The 27,584-nt window shown below is 33.3% G+C and overlaps 2 protein-coding genes across 6 annotated transcripts; both read left to right on the top strand.

The window, feature by feature from the left end:
* The first annotated feature begins 7,346 nt into the window (after window positions 1-7,346).
* On the top strand, window positions 7,347-13,671 carry LOC130748315 (uncharacterized). Of its 3 annotated transcripts, none has more exons than XM_057601496.1 (16): window positions 7,347-7,535; window positions 7,648-7,710; window positions 8,533-8,649; window positions 8,808-8,916; window positions 9,002-9,154; window positions 9,724-9,828; window positions 10,192-10,275; window positions 10,374-10,489; window positions 10,656-10,757; window positions 10,842-10,955; window positions 11,074-11,130; window positions 11,252-11,318; window positions 11,451-11,504; window positions 11,761-11,838; window positions 12,931-12,966; window positions 13,398-13,671. In XM_057601496.1, the coding sequence occupies exons 3-16, from the start codon at window positions 8,636-8,638 to the stop codon at window positions 13,497-13,499; spliced, it is 1,191 nt and encodes a 396-aa protein (XP_057457479.1). In that variant the 5' UTR covers window positions 7,347-7,535; window positions 7,648-7,710; window positions 8,533-8,635; the 3' UTR covers window positions 13,500-13,671. The 3 variants fall into 3 exon arrangements, with proteins under 3 accessions (XP_057457479.1, XP_057457477.1, XP_057457478.1); XM_057601494.1 differs by having other exon boundaries at window positions 7,351-7,535; window positions 7,644-7,710; XM_057601495.1 differs by having other exon boundaries at window positions 7,370-7,535; window positions 7,606-7,710.
* Window positions 13,672-15,524: 1,853 nt separating this feature from the next.
* LOC130749575 (UDP-xylose transporter 1-like) lies at window positions 15,525-19,230 on the top strand. Of its 3 annotated transcripts, none has more exons than XM_057602955.1 (9): window positions 15,525-15,698; window positions 15,858-15,942; window positions 16,350-16,475; window positions 16,559-16,743; window positions 17,459-17,526; window positions 17,624-17,756; window positions 18,103-18,264; window positions 18,529-18,801; window positions 18,932-19,230. In XM_057602955.1, exons 3-9 carry the CDS (start codon window positions 16,355-16,357, stop codon window positions 19,034-19,036), a joined length of 1,047 nt encoding a protein of 348 aa, XP_057458938.1. In that variant the 5' UTR covers window positions 15,525-15,698; window positions 15,858-15,942; window positions 16,350-16,354; the 3' UTR covers window positions 19,037-19,230. The 3 variants fall into 3 exon arrangements, with proteins under 3 accessions (XP_057458938.1, XP_057458937.1, XP_057458936.1); XM_057602954.1 differs by having other exon boundaries at window positions 15,858-15,960; XM_057602953.1 differs by lacking the exon at window positions 15,858-15,942.
* The last annotated feature ends 8,354 nt before the right edge of the window (window positions 19,231-27,584 follow it).

Below are 27,584 nucleotides of genomic sequence, written 5' to 3'. Positions count from 1 at the left end.
AACAGAAAGATGAAGAGTTGGCATCTCATTGATGCATGAGAGGGAGCTTGCATTGTGTGACTCATTACCTATATTCTCATGAATTCAAGTTTTTTTCAAACCCAATTTATATATTATATGTATATATACAAATGCGGGACAGAGAAATTGTGGAAATGTTATATTTTATCTCTGAATGATATCTCAAGCTGTAAGAGTTGAAGACATATGAATATAAGAGGGGATGGTCCCGAAATCAATTCTTAAAAAGTGTAATTTATTTTTCCAATGTAAAAAAAATTACTATATTTTGAGAAATACTTTAGGGCTCCAAACAAAATCCTTGCTATTAAACTTATTTAATTCCTATCCTATACTCCCTCCGTTTTAATATAAGTGCCCAAAAAAAGAAGAAACACGCATATTAAGAAATGCAATAAATATTAAGAAATGCAATAAATATTGTTAACTTTTAAAAATATATTATTTGTTTTCCTAGTTTGTCCCTAAGGAGTATTTTTATCTCTCCTCATTTATTGTTTTTATAGGGGTATTATATGGAAAAATGTCAATTAATGCAACCTTAGAATTCTAAGTGGATAATTATTATGAAATAAATATTTTTCTCTAAGTTGACATTTATATTGAAACGGATGGATTAGTAACTGGAAGTTGTTAAAAAATATCAGCCCACCATGAAAATGATTCTATAACTAAATCTAAAGTCAGAATGAATTTTTGGAATAAACTTATGTGGGTCATTTATGAGAACAATAATTGAGTTTGAAGAAGAATAAATTGATCTAGACATACTATTCCATTAATTAACAAGGTTTTAAAATATATGATTCTTCCATATTGCATAGCATTCCAGCTAGAGAAATTGGTACATCTATATATATTAGAAAAGAACAACTTCTAGCATGACGTGTCGCTCTCACAGGCCAAGTTAGTGACGTGTCGCTCCCAGATTAATTCTCACATAATATTTTTCATGTAAGCTCTTTCTCCTTGGCCCCACTTGCCACATGTACCCTGATTTTTACTTACCTTATTTCTCCTTAATAAAAAAATACATTTTTAAATTTTAGATTTGATTAGGATTTAGGTTTTTTATTTCTTGATTTTATCTTAATTTATTTTTGATTTATTTTTAGAGTATTAATTAATTTTTATGGTATTTTTATTGAATTTTCGGATTTTTAATTAATTCCGGATTTTATGAGTTTTTATTGTGATTTGCTAGATTTTGATCGTTTTTATCTATTTTTATTTAGTACATTTTTAAATTTTAGATTTGATTAGGGTTTATGTTGTTTATTTTTGTATTTTATCTTAATTTATATTATTATTTATTTTTAGAGTATTAATTATTTTTTATGGTATTTTTATTGAATTTTCGGATTTTTAATTAATTTCGGATTTTATGAGTTTTTATTGTGATTTGCTAGATTTTGATAGTTTTTATCTATATTTATTTAGAACATTTTTAAATTTTATATATATATTAGAAAAGAACAACTTCTAGCATGACGTTTCGCTCTCACATGCCAAGTTAGTGACGTGTCGCTCCCAGATTAATTCTCACCTAATATTTTACATGTAAGCTCTTTCTTCTTGGCCCCACTTGCCACATGTGCCCTATTTTTACTTACCTTATTTCTCCTTAATAAAAAATACATTTTTAAATTTTAGATTTGATTAGGATTTAGGTTTTTTATTTCTTGATTTTATCTTAATTTATTTTTGATTTATTTTTAGAGTATTAATTAATTTTTATGGTATTTTTATTGAATTTTCGGATTTTTAATTAATTCCTGATTTTATGAGTTTTTATTGTGATTTGCTAGATTTTGGTAGTTTTTATCTATTTTTATTTAGTACATTTTTTAATTTTAGATTTGATTAGGATTTATGTTGTTTATTTCTGTATTTTATCTTAATTTATATTATTATTTATTTTTTTTATGGTATTTTTATTGAATTTTCGGATTTTTAATTAATTCCTGATTTTATGAGTTTTTATTGTGATTTGCTAGATTTTGATAGTTTTTATCTATATTTATTTGGTACATTTTTTAATTTTAGATTTGATTAGGATTTATGTTGTTTATTTCATGATTTTATCTTAATATAAAATCTGTGATAAGTGATTTAAATCAATAATACATCCCATCAGCAAAAACCCTCTTAAAACCCTGCCTACCTCCACTATCTCCTCCATGGAATTCATCTCCTCCATGCAATTTTCATCTCATCTCTCCACTGAACGGAACCATCCCCACAAAATCGTCTCATCTCTCAACGGAACCACTTTGCCATCGACTTGCAATCGCATCCCTCCGATTTGCTGCCTTGGACTGATTGGGAAGGTTGCAGATGGAGGTTTCAAATTATTTTCTTCCTTTGCTTGCATAATATGTTATGGTTTTTTTTTCAATTTTATTTTACTTTACCTTTAACTTTCATTCACTCATGTTTGACTTCAAGGTCAATTTCGTTCATCACTTGCCATGCTAATTTCAAATTCTTTTCTTTAGGTTTTTTTTTATAGATATTCCACCAAAAGAGATTCTTTGGAAGCCATGGATGGTGAGTCCATTTTATATTCTATATGGAATTTTGCAATATTTTGATTCGTTTTTTATGTTTTCTGATTCTCCTTTGTATGTGATTCTACAGGAAATATTTTATTCTATTTTAGAGTTATTTTTAGAGTATAAATCAATTAGGATTTAGGTTGTTTATTTTTATCTTAAATTAATTAATACTCTAAAAAAATCCGAATTTTTATCGTACTTTTATTAAATATTTTTTAAAGATTTTGTTTTGTTTTTATTGTCAATTTGTTAGATAGCCTCTCTTATGTTGTGCTATTTTATCTTGAAACCTGAATTTTAAAAGATTTTCCCTAATTATCTAAGATTTAAATAAATTATATTTTGAAAGAAGATTTACTACTACTCCTTACTAAATTTATAATGATGGCTTCGACTCCCCTTTTTGTCACGTTCCATGACTCAATTAGAGAGCTGGCCGGAAAAAGTGGTGAGCATTCTCCCTTTTCCTCTTCAAATTCCTTCTTTGCATAGTTTTGTTTATGTCTAATCTTATTTTGACTCGGGTTATAGGTGATGGTTCCGCCAATCTGCCTACGCGTGTTGGTCCAAAATCAGTTTCTTAATATAATATTGTAGGTTGAAATGATTTTCTTGATCTAAGACATACTATGATTTGTTTTCTCAGACTATGCTAAGGAATGAAGAATGCAGGAGATTTCAAAAAAAAATTAGAGAAGAATTGTTGAAGTACATTAAAGGCTCGAGATAGAGTTTGGGAAGGAAAAGCATGTGGCTTAATGCTTTTAATTTCTGAGATAGGAGAATGAATCCTTTTAGTTAAAAGTTCTTTATGTCTAGCATTTGATTCATAAGATTAATGTATTGGTTTGAAGCTACTTATGTGTTTGTTTTTAATTTTATTCTTTATGTGTTTTGGTTGGTTCAAGGCTAATTTGAATCAAATGCCTTAAAGAAATCAAGGCACTACTTGAAATAAGGTATGAGAAGCTAGAAGAAGGAAATGAGTTGTAGGCAGGAGAATAGAGAGACAGAGAGAGAGGAGGGTGATTGCACACAAAGAATGCTAATGAAGTGGATATGTTACTTTCAAACAAAAGCTATATTGGATAAGATTTGAAAAATAATTTAAAGAAATTTTAAAATTATTTTCCAAGAACTCCTATGCCATTTTGTTATAGCCTTGCTAAACTATTCAACTAGGTTCTCTAATGCTTTGTTTGATATGGTAGTGAAAGAGAAGAGAGAAATAAAGGAGAGAGAGATAAGAGTTAGTGTGTTTGATTGGCAAGGGATGAGAGATAAAGGGGGCAGATTTTGTGGGTCCATTGTATTTTTTGAATCTTCTCATTTTGAGTAGACATAGAACAAAGTTTGATAAATTTTTTTAGCTTTCCAATTGTAATCTTATTAATTTTTGTGGTTATTGGGAGGGAGTAATCTTATTAATTTATTACGCCTATCATTGTTTTTATATTTTGATATTTTTATTTTTATTTAAATGTCGATTCATGGCAAACTAATTCCCTATCTTATTCTCTATTTAACCCAACGATGGGAGAGAATCTACGTCATTCTTTCTCTACTATCACAGCTCTCATACAAACAACTTATATTATTTACTCTATACCACACTTATTTCTCTATACTCATCACATTTTGTTATATTTTTTATTAATGTCAACTCCAACAATCAATTTGCCGTGCAACGCACGGGTAAAAAACACTAGGGGATAAACAAGGGGTAGTTTCAAACTCCAAGCGCAATGTTGTCTACCAAGAAGTTTTTGAGAACATATGAGTGGTTAGTTTAATTTTTTATCTTAATAGTTTTTTTAATACAAACTGACTTCTAAGTGACCTAACTTTATTTCATTGTTAACATGATGTCTATGACATCTTATAAGTTGATGAACATCTGATGCAAAAATATTATTGTCGGTTTAAGGTTCGTTCTATTTTCCCTTACAATGAAATAATTATTTATTAATTAAAACAAGTATGTACAAAGTCTGATATATATCTTAAATTTTGTAGGCACCCTGCAATATTGGCTCAAACATGGATGACTTGAAATAAAAAAAATGAGGTCATACTTTATGATTTATCTTTCACAATTCAGATTTGTGCTACTATCACGTTCTTTTTTTTTTCCATGATTAATATGTATTTATCATCTACTTTATTGGTGATTCTTTTTTGTCCACTTTCCTTAGCATTTCAGACTCTTCTATTTCATCTATTGTTTAATAATCAATTTTTTTTAAAGGCTTAATTGCACTTTTACTCCTTTATCTTTCACCGTTGTGCGAAGTCCCTCCCTCATGTTTAAAAGGAGCAGATTTCCTCCCTCATGTTTTAATTTGTGCTACCGTTAACTTTCCATCCAATTATTAACGGGATTGCTATTTTCACCTCCTCCTTTTACTAATCACACCCCTCAATCAGAAATATAAAATAAAGAAAAAAATAAATGAAATAAGTAAAAAACAGAAAAAATATATATTTTTATAAAAGAAAAAAAAAACCTTCATCTCTCTTGCACATAATTTTTTCCATCCAATAATTTTTTTTCCATCCAATAATTTTTTTTTCCAAAAATCATGTAAGTGGTGGAGATAGTAAAAAAGGAGGTGAAAATAGCAACCTCCGTTAGCTTTTAGATGGCTAACTAACAGAAGGGGCGAATCTTCACATTTTAATACATGAGGGAGGGAATCTGCTTCTTTCAAACATAGGGGAGGGACTTCGCACAACGGTGAAAGATGAGGGAGCAAAAGTGCAATTAAGCCTTTTTTAAAACTAAATATGTAACAGAATCACAGTTGTTATCTAATGTATTGACACGTTGAATTTTTTGAAAAAGAATCACGGGCTATTTATTCCATTTTCAAAAAAAGAATAATTTTTTAATGAATGTACTAAGGGTGGAATCACGTTGTGGTAATAGGACAGTCGTCACCCTTAGACACAAAATTGTTACTTGATATACTATAAAAGATCATAAACTCCCTATATATTTCGGCTCTTCTCCTTTAGAAGACAAATTTCAAGTAGACGAATCAATATATATTTCTTACACATTTTATTATTATATGCAACTAAAGTAGTGTTGACAAACTACTAATAAAAAAGTCAAACTTTTTTTTTGATATATATATATATATATATATATATAATATCAAAAGGCTTGAGAGCAAACTCTTAAGCAGGAAATACAAACCAACCAACACCGGCGGAAAAAACCCGAAAGTACACCCAAAGATCGAGCCAGACAAAAACCAAACAGAAGAAACCCAAAGACAGAAAGATAGGAAAACCTAGAAAGTGCCGGAAAGAAAACAGGACAGAGCAAACAAACCAAAAAAAAATTCCGATATATTTCATAAATTTTGTAGGTACCTTGCAATATTGACTCAAACTTGGATGACTTGGTATAAACACAAAATGATGTCATACTCTATGATTTATCTTTTACAATCCTGATTAGTGTTACTATCACATCCTTTTTTTTCCATAATATGTGTTTATCGTTTGCTTTATTGGTGATTCCTTATATCTATTATTTGTGTCATTGTTTTCATGTTCATGAAGAATGTGAAACGATTTCATCTTGATCTCAATCAGGCTTAGATGACAAGTCTTTTGGTCCACTTTGCTTAGCATTTGAGGCCCTTCTATTTCATATGTTGTTTAATATATTTTAAATAATCAAATAATTGATTGATGTATCAAATACGATAGACATATTCCCCGTGCAACGCGCGGGTAAAAAAACACTAGAATTTTCCCTTCTATATTGATTTATGAAATTTATAAGATTTTGTTTCTCTAATAAATGAGAATCCATTGAGTAAGATGATTTGCATTTAAGTCTGCTCTGAAACCTAAAAGCGGTTGTTGTTTGTATTTGCGTATAATTTTCAATTGTATGTTTTAATTTTAAAGTACTATAATACTATCTACGTGGGATTTTGTTTTATATAAAAAGTATCATTATACTTTTTTTATACAATCATTATATTCTAAACTAATTAATTGATATTATTTTAATAGAATAAATTTAATATAATTAACTTTTGTATTATTTTCAAAATTTTAAGAGTGTATATATTTATATAAGTATATGACTATAATAATTTAATAATAAGAAAAGTAAGAGGAATACAAAATATTAATACATATGTACTATAAAATTATGACCTGAATTTATTAGTGCTAACAAATTAGAGTTACGAGATCTCACGGGGAGAAACATTTTACATGAAAATGAAAATTTGTACGAGTTAAAAAAAAATTCATTTTCTATAACTTAAGTGTATTTTTAATAATTTAAAAAATAATTATATATTTATGTATTGTTATATATCTAAAACACAAAAGCATTACCCTTTATGCAACACGAGTATACATCTTCACAAACAAAATTCAGTTATACCTCACATATGCAAAAATTAAAGCTTTTGGTTTATTAACTTTTGTGTTTTTCAAAATTTGTGCTATTTAAATATCTACATCTTTATTATGATTATTCTTACATTCTTAGCATCTTAAATATTTATAATTTAAAATATGAATCGATGTATCAAATACAATAGACATATTCCCCGTGCAACGCGCGGGTAAAAAAGCACTAGTATGTATGTATGTATTCAACATCGATGGTGTGACTGTGAGCTAAGCAGCTAACCCATCAGAATCAAACTGACAAACACGTGTCCACAACGTGTCACACTCTAATAGTAGGCCTATAAAAAGAAAAGAAAATAGAAACCCTGAAATGGGGTATTTTGAGTTACTTTCACCAACCCAACCTGAAATCAAATAAAAACCTGAAGATTAATAATAATAAGTGTCTATTTTTCTGCTCAAGACTAATTCTTCAGTTTATAGTCGCTGACTCTCTCTCAATTTGATCCGAGATCGAAGAACAACATCAACAACACCAAAAACGTTACCGTTTCATCAATCGACTCTGTAAGTTCAACAAAAACGTTGCCGTTTCTTTTCTTCGAAGGAGAAGTTGTAACATCTTGATTTTCCACAGTTAAATTCGCTGTTGTATTGTTGCTCGTTTTCGTGTAGTTAGATTCTGTAATGCAGATCAACGGTGCAATCTGGCTGTGAATTTGCGCAATTTTCTTCTTCAATGGTAATTTTGGTAGCACAATGTCTGTTTCATTTTTCAGATTTTGCTCTTTTAGTTTATTTTAATTTTTGGGGATAATTGCGCTGTGATGAGTTAGCGATTTTGATGCAGTTTAAGTTCTCTGTTTCTAGAGTATCAGAAATAGAAATGCTTACTTATGTTATGTGAGTAATTAGTGTACTTAAGTGTTAAAGCTAAAACCCACATCAGTGTTCTCTTTGTGCTTAAATGGTGTTATGCTGACAAGGTTTGAGCTTTGAGGAGCCTATGAATGAACCATAGTGGTTTTAAATCCTTCATACTGTATTTGCTTTGGCTTTAAAAATCATTCATCTCATAATACCTTCCTCTGGTTCTCTCTCTGGCTCACTTAAGCACACACAGCTGACAAAATAGGTAAGTGAGCCATCTTTTACAACCATTTGTGACGTGTTTTTTTCGATACACCCACATGAAACAGAACAAGAAAAAAAAAATTAGGTAAAGGGGTGAAATTCTAACACATTAAGCAAAATAAACTAATTGGAAGAGGCTGTATGAAATTTTTGAGGAGGGTAACTACAACATTTATATATTATTCTATTAAGGAAAGTTTTGGGGAGCGACTGCCCCATTTTCCATTTTGGAACAAGTACTACTACCTAGTTCTGTGTCTGTATGGTTGCATCCATGACTTGCTTCATTTAGATGAACTGACAGAGATATGGATGGAACACGGATAGATAGAGAGATAGGTATATATTTGCACACACTAAATCACTAATACACACCCAGCCTGACCACTACTCTACTTGTGTCTTACACTCACTTTTTGAATTGTTGAAGGACGGCCTACATATTTGCTTCAGAGTTTGCATAAGGATTTAAACATTTTCTGGGTGATAAATACCTGGACTTGATTGTGGGAGATAACAACTGCTTGAGAATCATGCATCGCAGCAGGTAAGAACAATTTTTCTTTGTAGCTTAACCGAGTAATGGTGCCTTCCTTTGCTTTATATTTTTATACAAATATTTGTTTTTTTGGTTTTACTCGCACTTCTTCTTTTGTGCCCATTCCAACCTAAACGGCTGAACTTAGTTTCCTGTTTCTTCTTTAGTGCACTTAAAAGATCAAATGATAGTGCCAGGATTATCATCACAGCAATCATGGGAATTGCCTTTGGTTTTTTTATTGGTATTTCAATTTCATCCGTCCATTTGACTAAGGTAATATTTGCAACTTTGATTCTTTTCAGTGTTGTGTCAGGAATTCATCATCTTAAATTTCTTTTTTTTATTTTATATTTTGCAGATTAGCTTACTTTCTGGTGTAGGGAATTCTTTTGATGTATCTATACCTGAAATAGATAGATTTTCAGCTGACATAGACAGAACTCATGCTGTTATGGACGAATCTTCTGGAACCAAACATCTCGAGGCACTAGGATCAATGAGATTACCTAAGGTAATTTCCATTCTTATTCGTTAGATGGATGTGAATGCATACAGTTAAATATAAAGCTGCAGATTTGAATGAGTAATTATCTTCCCATAAAACATCCTTCGGTTGTTAGCATTTAGAACACATATAATGGATGAAATTTTCATTAGAAAGGCTGAGTTTATTCTTTGTTACTTTCTTTTCAAAAATGGTCTTTGTTTCAATGTGTATAATTATGAGTTTGTTTGGAATCGATTACTACCTTCTTTTAATGCATTGGAATGCCAAATTCCAAAGTAGAAAATGTGAAAAGAATGAAAGGTCTATGTTTGGGTTGAATGGATATTAGAAAGTAATTTTAGTGCAAACATATTCTACATTCCTGGAAATAATATTCCAAGGAGTGATATCCTATGAATACTTTTGTTAAAGTTGAACTACCTTATAGAATTATTACCTGCATTGGTTTTTGCTGCATTGCAGCTATAGATCTCATTTATGATGTCACCATTACATAATTATACTTGCCTTAGGTTAGCAGCATATTATTTATCTAGCAAATCAAGTCTGATTTGAAACTGCTACTTTCACAGATAAATGTTCCATCAAATCCTCGTGGAGCTGAATCACTACCCCCTGGAATTGTTGAATCAGAATCTGATCTTTATTTGCGTAGACTGTGGGGAGAACCTAGTGAGGTATATGATAAAGACAGTTATTTACCATGCAAGAAGTTTCTGTGGCTTATAGTTACAGTACTGCAAATATGACTCTGTTTGACCTATCTGGAAATTGAAACAAACCCCCATGTACTCTCTCTTTCTCTCACACACATTTACATGTGTTATCTATGGGCTTTGATATCGAGTGTGTCACGGGAAACACAGAGCCGTTCTTAGCAATGTTTACTCCATACTTCAATGACTCAATCTAAGTTGCACATCATATAAGAGACAGATAAAAACAAAGTTCCCTGATGCATGCCTAGCATGCTCATATTGGCTAGGGATGTGCATTTATCTTAATTCTGTCTTCATGAAGCTTTGATTCTGAATTCTCAGGATCTGAAGAAAAAGCCAAAATATTTGCTAACATTCACAGTTGGTTATGATCAGAGGAATAATATCAATGCTGCAGTAAAAAAGGTGAGACTGATTGATGAAGTTTATATAAGTTAATACTTGTACATTTAACATTTCATATTTTCTTTAAAAAAAATACTGACTATCAAATTCTTCTGTAGTTTTCTGATGATTTTGCAATTTTGCTCTTTCATTATGATGGTCGAACTAGTGAATGGGATCAATTTGAGTGGTCAAAGAATGCAATCCATATTAGTGCAAGGAAACAAACGAAATGGTATAACTTTTTTCATACCCCTTTTGCATTTAACTTTTGAAATTCATAAGCAAAGCATTTGGCAGTGGGAAGCCAATTTTCTGTGTTCACATATAATTTAGGAGTGGTTATCCTATTGCTTTGCTCCTGCGCTTTATTGAATTTGCTCTTACTTGATGTTATACAGGTGGTATGCTAAAAGATTTTTACACCCTGATATAGTATCAGCTTATGAATATATTTTTATTTGGGATGAAGATCTTGGAGTGGAACACTTCAATGGAGACAAGTATTATTTTCTTCTTTCTAGACTGCTCAAATTGACATTATTGTGACTTTTAGTCTGACTAACTTGCTATATTCTATTCACCAGGTATATTGATTTGGTCAAAAAACATGGTTTGGAGATCTCTCAACCTGGTCTGGAGCCCAATAACGGATTGACATGGGAAATGACAAAGAGGAGGGGTGACAGCGATGTTCACAAGTATTCATTTGGCTTTCTCTTTCTAACAATAAGCATAGATGTAATAAAGGTGCTTTTCTTCATGACTTCAATTGTTTTCTAAAATCTTACTAACATTTATGTATGAATTGGTGAATAGGGTTACAGAAGAGAAACCAGGCTGGTGTCGTGATCCACATCTGCCTCCTTGTGCTGCGTATGCTCTCTTTTCTTCCCTGGTCCAATGTTTAATTTGTTATATTGAATTGAATTATCATTACATGGACTTTCTTTTCTTGTCGAATTTGTCAACATCATTATGTCTTGTGTTATTTTAGATTTGTGGAAATTATGGCGCCTGTCTTTTCCCGGGAAGCATGGCGTTGTGTGTGGCATATGATTCAGGTATATTTATTTTTTGGTATCACATGTGATTGGTATGGTAACTTAACTGAATGAATAGGTGAATTTTTCTTTTGTGTGATATATGCAAACTTCTTAACTACCTTAATGAATTTTATAATTATATTCTTGTAGAATGATTTAGTGCATGGATGGGGACTGGACTTTGCTCTCAGAAGATGTGTAGAGGTCAGAGATTCTATCATCTATTTCTTTAAATCCATTCTATGGTTTTATATATTCTTGAACTAGTCAAAGAGGCTTCCAGAGTCCCGTGTCTTTTGTCCTTCTCATGTTTATGAATCTTCAGACCGCTATTTTTGTGTGGAGTACGTTATTTTGTGCTTAATATGGGGTTATATTCTCATCACTTAAAATCTTCTTAAACCAAGCAATTTGATTTAGTTTATCTTTCTTTAATTTGAATCATTTTGCTGGTTTTCAGCAACCCGCACATGAAAAAATTGGTGTAATTGATTCCCAATGGATTGTCCATCAAGTAATTCCTTCTCTCGGTAGCCAGGTTAGTCATCGTTGGCTTACAGAGTATTTATCGCCGCTTATTCTTTTGATGGTAACATTCTAAATTGTGTTATTATAACTGCATGTGCTTGTTGGGATTATAAGCACTAATAGAGCCTTAGATTTTAAGATAGTTGCTTAATGACATATATCAAAGTCTTTATAATCAAGTTGTCTAGATTCTAGAGTTTGATTCTTGTTCCCCCCTTCTTCAAAGAGCTCGTGTGATTGGACATATAGCTTAAGCTTTTGAGATAATTACTTCATAACACCTCTAAATCTCATAGCATTATCTATAATCATAGTAAGTTTTTGTTGCACACTTGTACTCTTAGATATGTTGATTATAGTTCTTTGATAAATAGAGAAATGTCTTCACGGGTAAGTGTTTGTATGAATTTGTCTGAAAATCACATTTCAGTGTAATTCCTTTTAATTACAGAGCAAATTAGTATCTGTTGAACCCCAATGCATCCTTCAAATTCTTCCTTTTGCAAGTGTTTTTCTTTCTCTTCTTTTTTTGGGTATGGACATTTTTGTTAAAAAATCAAGGCTTAACTGTGTTAGATTTTTCTCACTTACGTGGTAATTAGGATTTTTTCGCATATTGGTTCTACTTTGGGTTTTCATACACATCGTACAAAGCTAGAAGTATAGTATAAAAATCATTGATGTCTCTTCACCTAATAGCTTTTGGAATAGTTGGTTCATGACATGATATCAGAATCTCTATGACCAAGTGGTTGAGTTCAATCCTTTGTTACTTCAATATTCTAATTAATAAAAAGTTGAAATTCAGTCCAAGGTAAATGAATTTATGCATTTTCCACCTTTAAACCCAATGACTCTTGCGTTAGGGGCGTGGTAAAAGTATATTAAAACCATTATGTGTCTTCACCTAATGGTTAAAGTTTTTGAGATAGTTAATTCATGACATAAAACATATATTATTGAGTTAAAATATTCTACCAACCTGAGAAACAAGACAAGAAATTATTGCTTGTTCATGACAGTACATTTGTGCCTTTACTTATCTTGCAAGAAATCTTGTATTAATTTTAACATATTAATTTTGAGTTTTTGTATACTTCAGGGAGAAGCCCACGGCGGAAAAGATCCACGAGATGCGGTATGTGTACTTTCCCATGCATACTTGCACCATTTTTTTGCATCAACAACTGCACACCTGGCATCTCATTTTAGAGTGTGTTTGGATAAATAGCTTAATTAAACGCTTATGGCTGTAAGCGTGTGTTTATTCATAAGCTAATTTGAGAAACTTATTGAAATAAGCTGAAAATAGCTTATGGATAAGCATAAGCTCTTATCGACAAGCTAATGTGAATAGCTTATGAAAATAAGCTCAAAACAACTTTTTAGTGGGGCTTAAGCTATTTACATAACCTCTTCCAAACATTTGGATTAACATTTATGCCATCAAATAAGCTCTTCCAAACGGGGTCTTTAAGTATTATTTGTGCTTCATTTGCAATTATGTGTTAACTATATCATTAATCCACTACTGTGTCTATTATTATGGTTTTCTGGTGATCATTTCAGGTCCGAACCAGATGCAAAAGTGAATGGGCCCAATTTCAAGCTCGCCTAACCGATGCTGATAAGGTGTATCTTCAAGGACTTAAACAAATTGGGAAGGGTTGATGTATGGATCCATCTTCCTATTGTACATGTTTTACATGCACTCGAGGGTGTTTTGTTGTGTATTGATTTCTTCCCTCAAGTGTAATTTTTGACGTATGTAGACTCTCTAATGATTTATGATTTTTTATAATTTTTTTTAATAATTCAACTGATGGACCAGAATCGTCTCAAAGATGGAAGTCACAATTTCAGGAACTAAAATCACACATTGTCTAAAACTAGAGGATCAAAATGCAACAAAGAAGAAAAAGAACAGCTACAAATGATTAATAGGACGTAAGAAAGGCCATGGAAGAGTGAAAGACAAATCATGGAATACTGATGACAAGTGTTCTTATAGTATATTCCAACCACTCTTCCTTTGCAAAAGTCACTACAGCAGATTATTCCAGAATCACTTGTCTTAACGTAGAAATTTATCGGGTTCTAAAAAATACACAATACTCATGCCAATTGTGGTACTTGAATTAATGTGGAAACCAAATCTACCATGCTAGAACACCAATGTTTTCACTTGAGATAGTTCATGTTTGTTTAGATTTAGAGTCAATGTGATTTCACATATCTCTAAGTATTAACAGATAAGTTAGAATTTGTCACGTTGGGTTTAACCAGGGGCTGAGGCAGGAGTTGGCAGACAGGTGGCCACCCCCAGAATTTTGTAAGTCTTATAACAATGAATAATTTATTACATGTTCTCAATTAATTAAGTGATTGAAAATAACACAGATCATGGGACCATATCTTCGAAGGCGTACAATTTTCTCAAGTTACTTGATTCTCTATATAAACAACAAAAATGGTGTACACTCGATGACAATAACTAAAGAGATAGGAAGAGAAAATAAATAAATAATTTAGATGACAATTAACACTGTCAATTTTTTAAGAATAAAGTGCATATGTAACTTTAAAGAACTGTACATTTTTTTAACTTGATTTTGACCATTGTCAACCTAAAAGTCTGCCTCTGCCAATGGGTTTAATGTGGACCGGAATAGAACTTTGACACATTAACTTCAACGTGAATCAACATTGAGTTCAATGGAAATTCAAATGCGCATTAACACTAACTCTAAGGGGATTCCCTTGCACGTTTTTTTTATGATGAAAGACAAGTTTAGCTCTTTGAGACAAAGGTTACCCTCCAAGCCTGCTTAATAAGAATTATTTCAAAATAAACGCATGATTATGTGATCCAAAGAAACATTCCCTCAACCCCTTCCATCGTATTTGTACTCTAGAAGAAAACATAGCTTTTCTTTAAAAAAATGAAATTGTCGTGTAGGAGTGAGGAGTGAGATTGAAGTCTGCTGAATTGGGTTGGGTTGAAGAGTCTTGCTTGAAATGGCAGATACCTGGCCTAATAAGAAATGTTTGTTTCACTCACCTTCCTAACTTATGAGTCAAGACTCTTTTAACACAATTTCATGAAAACCATGCAGGGCAAAAGAGTTTGGTAATAACATTAGCTCTAGAATAGAAGTTATATGTAACATTCAATTGGACCAAAAAGACCCTCCTGATTTTAACATCTTATCTGTCCAATCTTGCTTTTTGCTACTTTGGCCGTTCCAGAGCACAATGTGATTTTGTTTGTCCACAATTTATCATAATTAATATGTACACTACCAAACCAAACACTATATGAATTATGTTTTTCACAAAGGAAATGTTTTTGGTAAGTTGTACATACTGATTTCAACGACATCCATAAACGTACCGTTAATGTTTGCAGCGATTAAAAACCGTAACTAAACTATATGTCTATTGTGAGTGTCCATGTACACGTATCATCACTCTTTCCACACACAACACAAGAGAACATTCTTGGATAGACAACAGGGTGTTTTGGTAATTCACTTGACCATGACCAAACCATGTCTTATACTAACGGTGTTGTGTATTTGTTGACTGTCTAGCTTCAAATGGCCGTTAACTCCCAACACACCCAGCCAGGTGTTAACGGCGTTAATTAGGCACCAACCAACCCATAAAATATAGTATAAACGCCACAAACATTCCTATACAAGCTTACCCTGCAAACCATGAATCCACCACTCACTTCTCTTCTCCAACCATTAATTCACTCTCTGCCTATAAACGTTGCCGTTTAACCTGAGGAAGCTGGGTGATCAATTTGGAGTTGAAGGAGCCCTTACACTTGAAGAGCTATTTTTTCACCATTTCCAAGTTAAGGTATGTGAATGTGATATGAAACTATATATGCAACTCAGTTCTATGTGGATATTAATAGAATAAGAGTTATGAGTTGTGACCAAATTTTCATTTTCTGCTTATCAGCCACATGTTTGTTGAAATTTGTTTCCTTTCCTTTTCTCATGTCATCACTTTCAGGGCTCCTACCACTCATTACTAGCTACAGGGTCGATCTCAATTCAATATATCAATTATTCAAATAAATAATTCAATATTACATAAGGTGCATGTTTTTTTTAAGGTACATGTTAATGACTTTCTTTTTGGTACCAACCAGAGTGTAAAGCTAAAGAGCACAATACTGATTAATTACTGACCAAAGTATGCTTTTTAAGTATCCAATAATAAATTGATAGATAGAATCACATGTATATGAATTTGAAAATCATGAATGTAGCATTATTGGTACAGTAAAGAAAAACTATAGAAACCAAAATTAGTTTTTGATAAACCAAAGTGTGATTTAGTATTTGAAAAGTGTAATGTTTCTATAGAGGACATCAAATTCTATACAATGCTGAAAAAGGCTCTATGAGAAAATCATTTTGTTTTATTTCTTTCATGAAATTTAATTGATCATACATATTTTTAATTGTGCATTAACAAGAATCTTGAAAATTTTATTGACAGAAAATATGGGAGAGATGTCGAGCTTCCAATTGGGTGTTATTGGTGCATTATTTCTCTCAGTGGCTTCTTCTGTCTCCATTGTCATATGCAACAAAGCCTTGATGAGCAATCTTGGCTTCCCTTTCGGTGATAATCATTTTCTCCCTTCTTGAAGCACTATTAGATAATCACTTATCAAAATTCAAGTTTACTAAGTTTTTTTTTTCCAGCTACTACACTCACTAGTTGGCATTTGATGGTCACGTTTTGCACCCTTCATGTGGCTCAACGCTTAAATATGTTTGTGGCTAAATCCATTGACATGAAGACCGTCATGTTTTTTGGGTTTCTGAATGGAATCTCCATTGGATTTCTCAACTTGAGTCTTGGCTTCAATTCAGTTGGATTCTATCAGGTTAATTTATCTTTGTAACTTTCTATGATTTTACAACATGTTTGGACGTATAATGGACATAAAACTCACTCTAAAACACGTTAGCTAAAAAGCTACGTAATGTAGCTTATACATAAACGCGCTTTTGGGGTCTAAACATGACTTGCAAGCGCATAGCCAAACAGGCACATAATCGAATTATTAAGTAAGTTTCACAAGACTAAAATAACATAATGTGAGAGCTCAGACTATCTCTGTTTTTTCAAATCACATAGCAAAAAAGTTAACTAAAGAATATTTCATTTTAGTCCATGACAATGCTCTAGAAATTAAATAACCCTGTTGAAACTAAGAATTGATTGAAATGGTAAAACCATTCATTGTATTGATCATATCAGTATATATATATATATATATATATATATATATATATATATATATGTATGTATGTATGTATGTATATTTACACACACATACACAAAATTGGTTCACAACTTACAACTGAATGGCCAATGAGTTAGCTAGACTAGAAGATAACAAACAACCTAACTCAGAGAACTAGTTCTGAACAGAACTAACAAACTAACTTAAAGTTAAGTACAATTATTCTAACTAACATGCTACTTAATTATAACTTAATTAATAGTGTGTAAAACAAATGTAATTCATTTTGAAACTTCAGGACACACATAAGTGTATATATTGACTTTTACCTTATGAAATGATTATCTTGCAGATGACAAAACTTGCGATCATACCATTCACCGTACTGTTAGAAACTATTTTTCTAAAGAAGCAGTTCAGGTAAAAAAAAAAGTCAATGAACAGACTCGGTACTAGTTATAGTAAATTAAACACTATGGTCACTTGTTTACTTACTATGAACATTATGCTATTGCAGCCAGAAAATAAAATTCTCCTTACTCTATTTACTTGTTGGAGTTGGCATTGCCTCTATCACAGATCTTCAGCTCAATTTTGTGGGAACAGTTCTTTCCCTTCTAGCAATCATAACTACATGTGTTGGCCAAATTGTATCCTTTACTTGCTCACTCTTCCAGTTTTATGGCATGTAATTATTGTCAATAAGAGTAGTTCTACAATTAACAGTCTTTCCGACCAATCAAAATCTTCTGTTCTCAAATTGTCCCTCATTTCTCTATCCTGCATATGAAATTTGGTCATGATAATTAGAAAGTGACATGTTAAAATCTCACTAGTGTGACATGAAATGAGACAGAAGATTTTGATCCATTTCTGATACACATGTTATTATTATTGGGTGAAATTCACTCTTTACTTATTAATTGTGATTTGTAGCTTAGACTCATTTTACTTGCTGAGGGAAGATTGAATAATTGGATTCTTAACTTTGTTTAGCTGACTAACACTATACAGAAGAAGCTTAACGTCTCTTCTACGCAGCTGCTCTACCATTCCGCCCCATTCCAAGCAGCAATTCTTTTTGTTTCAGGCCCTCTAGTGGATCAAATGCTCACCAAGCAAAGTGTCTTTGCCTACAAATATTCTCCTATAGTCTTGGTATAACATCTACTCTTCAAATCGAAATCTTATGTCCCCTTTTGGAGTCTCATTCCCTGTCTCACAAATAGAATTGTGTCATGTCATTTAAAAACCACTCATCTAAGGTTATAATTGTCCTATCAATTGACATGACATAATTCTATTGGTGGGACAAGGAACATGACACCGGACTGGGATAGAGGATTTCGTTCCCTACCACTTAATTATCATTCACCAAACTTAGAAATTTCTGAAGTGATTCTTTTTTAAAATAAAATTCAGGCATTTATTGTCATGTCCTGCTTGATTGCTGTTTCGGTGAACTTCAGCACGTTTCTAGTGATAGGAAAAACATCACCTGTAACATATCAAGTGCTGGGCCACCTCAAGACTTGTCTTGTTCTTGGATTTGGCTACACATTACTCCATGACCCCTTCACTGGAAGGAACATTCTTGGAATACTAGTTGCCGTTTTTGGAATGGGCTTGTACTCTTATTTCTGCACTCAGGAGAACAAAAAGAAACAGTCAGGTGATCTTCCATTGGCCTCCCAGGTATGAACTTATCTTCTTCACCCTTCTCCTTTTGTTTCTTAATTTTTTTTCTGTTTCTACTAATCTGCTTGTTCTAGTGTCTACTAAGAAGTTTATATGAATTTAGTTAATGGTTTTTAAATCTTTACAGGTTAAAGACAAAGATAGCTCACCCCTTTTGGCAGGGAAAAACATGGGTAATCAAGAAGGGGAAAATCATGAGCCTAAGAAATTAAGCAAGGAATCTGTTATTTAAAAATAACAGGCTCTGTGTCTTTTATGATTTTTCATATTTCAATTTTTAGGGAATTTGTAATGAGTGTAAATCAAATTTTGTTAATAAGTTTTCTGTAACTTCAAGTCACTGCATTATCTTTTCCAGTTATGTACATTAAACTACATGAAATATAACATTCATCAAATTGCAATCATTTTTCAGTGTCAAGAAAAGGGTAGACCACATCAATTATTTTGTGATTCAAAATTATTGTTATTATTGGGGAATACAAGCGGCTTACTTGAACCATTTGAGAGAGAAAAGTAAGCAAGACTAAATAAAGGGATCAACACAAAGCCAATACAATGGAATGTTGGAGACTGTAGATGCTTACCATTGTTAATGAAATATTATGCACCCAAACGGATCTCAGAATTAGCTGCTTTTTTTTTTTGTCAAAGGAGAACAGTTTCATTGATAATGAGCAGAATGCTCAACATGTTACAAGATGAACATAAACAAGAGGTGCTCAGACGAGCCCAACCTGATGCCTATACGGCTCTACAAGGGGAACTCAAAGTAGTTCACTTATAACATCAAAGAGTGATACAATAAAGCAACACAGCTAAAACTTTAAACAAGGCTCAGAATTAGCTGCTTAAACCTGAGATTTCATCACCAGAAGCTACTAACCAATTAATGTGGTGAAAATGTGGTAGCAAGCTGATTGGGCCAACTCCAGCACACACTCATTTAGGCCCACAAACGTGTAGAGTGGATTTTATTAGTTGTTATCTTTACTACTTACATGTTGATATTTTTTTATTAATTGTTATTGAGTCACATGTATGGGCTTTCTTCATCCTAGGGCTGCTTCCTCATACTAGTAAAAATAGTATTGTTTATATTAGAAATGGTGACCAGAAGATTTGATTTTGCCTCATTTTGCTTTATTTTGTTTATTTGTCACCCATTTGCTCTTCAATGCCTAGCTAAGTAGAATTTCTCAATGAAATTAAGCACCAAATTGGTAAGAGAAACTCTATCAAGCTAACCCTCTAAAAGCAAATAAAGGAGAAATAAAGAAAACAAAGCAAAATAGGATAAAAATCAATTTTCTAGTTACCATTCATAATAAAAAGGTTCATACATGCAGTGGCGGAAGCACGGGGGTGACTTCCTTATGCTTAATCACCTATGACTTCCTAACAATTCCAAAGAAAAAAAATCCAGGCAATATTTAGTCACCCCTTGTCTATACACAGCACGTGAGGCAGCAATCGGCAGCACGACACTTCTTTTTTTTATACGTTTACGGAGCACCTGTTCTTCGTGTTTTTTCTTTTAATAACACATGTTGTGGGTCCCACAAGACACTAGTATAATTTAAAAAGAAGAGGAAACTACAATTTAAAAATAAAGAAACAGAAGCCGTGAAACAGAAGCACAGAGAAAGGAAAAATACAAGGCAAAGGCCAAAGAGAAGAAAATTTCACTGTCTAATTGGATTTGTTTAATTGAAGAAACAACTCAAACAAAGCAAAGAGAAAGAACAAGAGATTTTGCTTAAGTGGAACAACATTTATAACCTTTCTATTTTAATTTTCTCTCTTACTATTTACTTTCTCATGTATCACTTTTTATGGATATTCAAATTTTCATGAGTTCAAACTTGAATTTATTGGTTCAATTATCTTGTTTGTTGCTCAATTGGTCTGATTATATGAGATTGAATTTATGGTGCTTGTGTTTTGCTTGAAAAAAAAAGTGATAAAAAGTATATATGTACACCAAGTGTTTGTAGAAAGTCTTCTTTAAGATTTAGTCTTCAATAAAGGGTTTTTGCTTTCGTTGCTTCTTTCTTGTTATGTTATTGCTTCAATTTGTTGTTTTTCGATGAAATTATTAGTGTTAATTGTTTATTTGAATGTTAAGAAAAGGATTAAATATAGGAAGAACTTGTTCACCAAAATACCTATGTTTTTTTGGAAAAAAAATTTATTTGATAAGAATTTGAATTTTTTTACAAATTATATTCCTTTAGATCCTAGTCCCCCCTTTTCAAATTCCTGCCTCCGCCCCTGCATACATGTGACTCAATAACAACTAATAAAAGAAATAACAACATATAGGTAAAGAAACTAGCACTCATCTAATATGATGCTGATCTTGTTTTAAGATTGGAAGATGGTGAAAATCCACCTTCCTCTGCAACTATCTCCCATTTCTTTCAATGTTTCTAACAAATGTCATTAATTGTCTCTCAGCCTCAAACTCATTATACTATTTCTCCCAGTGTGTTCCCCAAACAACGTGTAAAATGGTGCATCAAACACGATTAGAAACTTTTTGTACCTTTTCCCAATGGTCGATAATGATTCAAACCCTACTCCTCCTCATGTTACACCGCCGCCTCAAGACAGGAGATTGGTTGATCCACCTTAGCTGCAGAGAAGAAAGAGCTGCCTCCTTCTACTCGGGGCTTGGATTTGGCACCCTAGGCATTAGAAATGACACCCCATATTTTAAAAAAAAATGCCAGACATACACTTCGGAATATATGCGTCCGTAACCTCTCGGAATCATATGTTTCGAATCATACCTTATTCGCAATTCTACATAAATCACCGACATATTTCGGCATCTTCATCTCCGAAAATCTTCGGATGGTTATGTCCCGAAACTATGTCGCACACTGCCACCTTTTGAGCACCATTACTCCTCCACCACCAACCCCACCACCATTACTCCTCCACCACTACTCTTCTTCTTCCTCCACGTTTCTTTTTCCTCCCATCCTCCACCATCTCCTTCCAAGTTCCATCTTGCACCACCCTCAACCACCATCTCCTTTCAAGTTCCACCTTGCCACCAAGTTCCGTCTTTTGTTGCTGGTAAGTTTTATTTCTCCCCCCTTCATATCATGCTTTATCATTGTAGATACATAGTTGCTGGAAGCCCTTTTTGCACCACCATTGTATGTTGGTGATTTCGAACTTGTTTCGGAAACGTTACGGCCGAAGTACTATAGAAAGTATTTTGCCGTAGGAATTCGGAATTACTATGTCCGAAGAATTTCGGAATTCAATATTGCGAAATGTTTAACCAGTGGCAGTTTGTTGTATGCAGGTTGAATGACAGAACCGTACCTATATGACGAAGATTTACTGCTTCAAGCCGCATGTGATGCTGGAAATGTTGAGCCTATCAATATCACTTCGTGGGTGCCCCTTGTATAAGTGTGGACGCCACACATTTATTTGCAACTGATCAGGTATTCATTGAATAATTATTGTTGGCACATACTACTTTGTATTTGCATAATGATGTGATGATAATTGAATAATTAGTGATGGTTGGTATGATGTTTTATTTCTAAAATGATATGTTGTCATTGAACAGATATTTGATACTCGTGATAAGCTTATCGAATGAGCTAAGAATGTGGTGGTGATCACAAGGTCTGACTGGGCAAAAAAAGGAGGAAATATATATGTTATTTTGCGGTGCGAGAAGCATGGTATTTACAAGCCGTACAAGGACCCAGATACATTCAAGTACAAGACCAGCGGATCACAAAAGGTCGATTGTCCTTTTACACCCAAAGGATGACCTATGGAGGGTGATAGGAGGTGGTGGCTGAAAGTGATGTGTGGTTCACACAACCATGAACCAACTAGATCGCTAGTTGGCCACTCCTACGTTGGTCGACTAACAAAAGAAGAGAAGGGGCTTGTGGAAACCATGGCTAAGTCTTGGGTTGAACCGAGACACATGCTAGTGTCATTGACGGAAAAAAATCCAGGTAACTTGACTACAATCACTCAAGTTTACAGTTGCACCAAAAGGTTTAGAAAATTCGACCACGGGCCACTGACAGAAATGTAACATTTGATGAAGAAGTTGGCAGAAGGCAAGTATGTTCACTTTGAAAGGCAACAAGACGATTCAGATGTGATTAGAGATGTTTTCTGGGCTCATCCTGATGCGGTCAGACTCTTCAATACATTCCCTCATGTGGTCATCATGGATTGCACGTACAAGACAAACAAATATCAAATCCCCTTGCTTGAAATGGTTGGCCTCACTTCTACGGGTTTGACTTTCTCCATAGCATTTTGCTACATAGTTAGGGAGCACACAATTGACTATGTTTGGGCCTTGGAGTGGATGAAGTCTCTTATTGCCGAAGATGCCAGATTAACTCAAGTGATTGTGACTGACAAAGATTTGGCTTTACTGAGTGATGTTAAGCAAACCCTTCCCAATTCTAGCCATTTATTATGCCGATTCCACATAAACAAGAATGTGGAGGCAAAGTGCAAAGTGTGGATTGACACGGATGATTTTGCCATTTCAGTGATGGACAATTGAAAAGACCTGATAAATGCCTAACACTTAGGTGCAACTGAGTTATGTGATAATGAATGCTATCATGCTCACAATGAATGTTGTCATGCCATAATGAGTGAGGAAAATGACATGTGAATATAGTGAAACTGAGTTATGTGATAATATAGTAGGTAGCACATGTAAAAGCTTCATTTAAAAAGGAAATAAATGGCACATGGATATCAATACATTGTACTTTTTGCGAATAAACTTACCAAGAAAATAAGCTCAAGTTATATTCCATACTTGATGCTTCTGAATCACAGGACAATCACCAACAAGCCTCAAAGTCTGCAAGTATGCTTCTGAAATAAATGGCACATAAATGTAACATTTGGTGAAGAAGTTGGCAGAAGGCAAGTATGATCACTTTGAAAGGCAGCAAGATGATTCAGATGTGATTAGAGATGTTTTCTGGGCTCATCCTGATGTGGTCAGACTCTTCAATACATTCCCTCATGTGGTCATCATGGATTACACGTACAAGACAAACAGATATCAAATCCCTTTGCTTGAAATGGTTGGTCTCACTTCTACGGGGTTGACTTTCTCCATAGCATTTTGCTACATAGTTAGGGAGCACACAATTGACTATGTTTGGGCATTGGAGTGTATGAAGTCTCTTATTGCCGAAGATGTCAGATTAACTCAAGTGATTGTGATTGACAAAGATTTGACTTTACTGAGTGATGTTAAGCAAACCCTTCCCAATTCTAGCCATTTATTATGCCGGTTCCACATAAACAAGAATGTGGAGGCAAAGTGCAAAGTGTGGATTGGCACGGATGATTTAGCCCTTTCAGTGATGGACAACTAAAAAGACCTGATAAATGTCTAACACTTAGGTGCAACTGAGTTATGTGATAATGAATGTTATCATGCTCACAATGAATGTTGTCATGCCATAATGAGTGAGGAAAATGACATGTGAATATAGTGAAACTGAGTTATGTGATAATATAGTAGGCAGCACATGTAAAAGCTTCATTTAGATAGGAAATAAATGGCACATGGATATCAATACACTGTACTTTTTGCGAATAAACTTACCAAGGAAATAAGCTCAAGCTATATTCCCTACTTGATGCTTCTGAATCACTGGACAATCTCCAACAAGCCTCAAAGTCTACAAGTATATCACCAAAAGAAAAAAAAAATAATACTCATCAATTCAATTCTCAATGACAATATTCATAAGGGAAATGGGTGTGCCATGCCTAGTTAACATACCAATCTAAACTGAACAAAGACTCCAAACACAAGATAAAGTTCAATTACACAGTGGAACACTATAGTACTTTGAAGGACTGGAAACCCCCTACCTAAAGGCCCTAATTTTCACTCAAATAACTAGCTAGATCTCCCTCACAACCTCTCATCTCGATCTTATTTCAAGAAACATGCCCTTTAACTAACAATTCTCCACCTAACATTTAAACTCCTAGGTTCAACTGATAGTTCTGTCATACTTCAAGAGCATAATGTACATGAAGCTAACAAATCAATGTGCATGATTAGTGAACAACGAATGCAATTTGATAAACACTAAACTTAAGGTGCAATGACAGAATTCAACCAATTCACTTTTACACTGATTCAATACCCTTATCACTCTTATAAAAGCGAAAATTAGTTACAATCATACAAAGAAACTCACCAGTGGGAGGATGCGGGAAGTTCATGTTAGGATTTGTGACAGCTTGGTCAAAAACACGAGCATCATGAGCAGTACCCTCTTCTAATAAATTTTGCTTGATCACTAGGGGAAACCACACATGGAATATATGTACCATCAATTTCTCCTATAGCATTATTGAAAAATGGCCAATAACGTTGATAATTTCGAAGTTTTGTTTGACTATCTTGAAACATATGATCTTATGGCCTAATGTATTCCATTGACAACTTAGGACAAGCGATTAGTGAATTATGGAAATATCTACTCATAGTGGGCTTTAGACCATGCCATATAATTCTATGAAAAGTTGATGGAATATGTGTTTTTCCATCCGAAACATTTGATAGCAACGAATGAGATGACCTTGCAAAATTTCTCGCACCCATGAATGATCTGTTTATTCACCATCTCTACATGGCTCTTTACATAAATGATGGAATTGCATACTGACCAATAAGTGCACTCACACAATAAGCTTCTTGCATAATCTTCTCATCTTCATTGATATCAAACTCAACTATTTCATTCCAATTATTCATTTTAAGTCACAATCACCTGTACAACATAATTCATATTATAACATAAGCTTATATGAGACAATGGACAACAAAAATCGTAAATAACAAAGTAATAATAAGTCCACAACAAAGACAATACGTTACAAAATCATAACTCGTCCACAACAAAGTCATAACTAGTTCAAAATAAAGAGAGTACACAACAAAGACACAACTAGTTCACAATAAAGAGAGTACACAACCAAGATAGTTTATAACTAGTCATACATAGTCATAAATAGCTAGGGGTTATTTGTCGCAACCTTAAGCCAATGCAACATTTTCTCTTCTAAAAATTGCATTACAACAAACATATCCCTAGCTGGCTTGTGCAACATTAATAGGCAACATTTGGTATGCAACTCAATATCAGTTGAAACTTCTTCAATGGTTTGAAGCTCAGCTACCACTTCACCAATGGATGAATTGTCCACTGCATTATTGTGCGACTTGCATATTTCTGCAATCACACTAACAACATTTGCTACCCTTGAGGAGACAGTTGCGTTTTTTTCGTTCTTTATTAGTTTAGAATGATCTTCTCCCGCCACTTATCTGGTGCGTCAAAAGTGTGTTTTACATGATCTCATCCTACGCCTGTTTCTTTGTCACATAATTTATACCATGTTCGCTAGTCCCTTCTCAAATTATCATATCTATTTTCCCACTTAACCTTGTCATAGTTCCTTCCACTTAACTCATTAAATTTCTTTTCAATTCCTATCCACCCTTTCTTGGTAAAGTTGGTACCTTGGCATTTCTCGTTAGCAACTTGAACCAAGCATGCTTGGACGAAATATTCAGTCACTTGAACGTCCTAAGAAGCTTTTGGTATTTTTAAGTACTCATGTTGCTATATACATAAGACATTACAAATAGCATAAGCTGCACATAGAATCTTTATGAAAATCCCAAACTATTATTGTCATTTTTAAAGATATTTAAAAACAAACCATTTTCTCCTCTACCAGCAAGAAAGGCAAAATATAAAGAATATATAGAACCATATTTAGTGCACTAACATGTCAAGAAATCTGATTTGTGTGATATAGAAGAAAATAAAATAAAATAGAGAAAGATTATTATGTATGTTGTATATGTTGTATTCCTTTACAAAATGAGTACTTCAAGAAAGATTACTAAACTAAATAATCTAATTGCATATGTTGTATATGTTTTAAAGTTGTCCTTTCATTTCCACCCTTTCATTTTGTTATGCTAGGGTTAGATCTAGACAACACTATAGTTTTGGTCATTCCCATTCACTCACTATCTTGAACCATGAACCTACACATGATGTCGTACTTAGCAATTGCATGGATGGCAATTCAAATGTGTCTGTTGATAGTTTGTGCCAAAAATTCCACCATCTTATTCGCACTACATTTTGGATGGGGCGTGAGACCCCGGAGATACCCCACCCGCTCACTATGAGGGACTATAAAACAAAACCAATACTTTTGTTGTAGTTTTGACCAGAAAATATGTATCTTCATTGTTGTGTTTAGATGAACTCAAATTAATTTTGGATTCATTATTAAGTAGGGTTTATCAATCTCTATAGAGATTTTTAGTCAATTTCCTAACATCATTTCTGCTCAGAACTACGAGTTTGCTCCGGTTTGTGATCTAAAAGTTTTCGATGTCCTGTTTAATCAATTTCACTTTAAAATTGGGTTTGCCAAAAGACTCTTTACAATTTTCTTCAATGTTTCTTCGGGGGTGTAACTACTGGTCTAAACCTTGAGGAAGAAGCTTCTCAAAATGTTGACATCCTTTGAGCATTTTTGGGCAGGGTTGCTAGGGATTTGTGGAATACCCGAAATAGGAAAAAACACATTGGCAAGGCACTTTTATCTTTGCCACTATAGCTTCAATATAATTACCAGGGGTAAGAGCTATAGCTTGTTTCCAATATTTAGCAGCTTGATCGAACCAAGATTCGGCAATTTCAGAATCT

The sequence above is a fragment of the Lotus japonicus genome, chromosome 3 (genome assembly GCF_012489685.1).
Source record: "Lotus japonicus ecotype B-129 chromosome 3, LjGifu_v1.2".
Classification (NCBI taxonomy): domain Eukaryota; kingdom Viridiplantae; phylum Streptophyta; class Magnoliopsida; order Fabales; family Fabaceae; genus Lotus; species Lotus japonicus.
The sequence above is the reverse complement of the archived record's forward strand: the minus strand, read 5'-3'. Positions and strand labels throughout refer to the sequence as shown.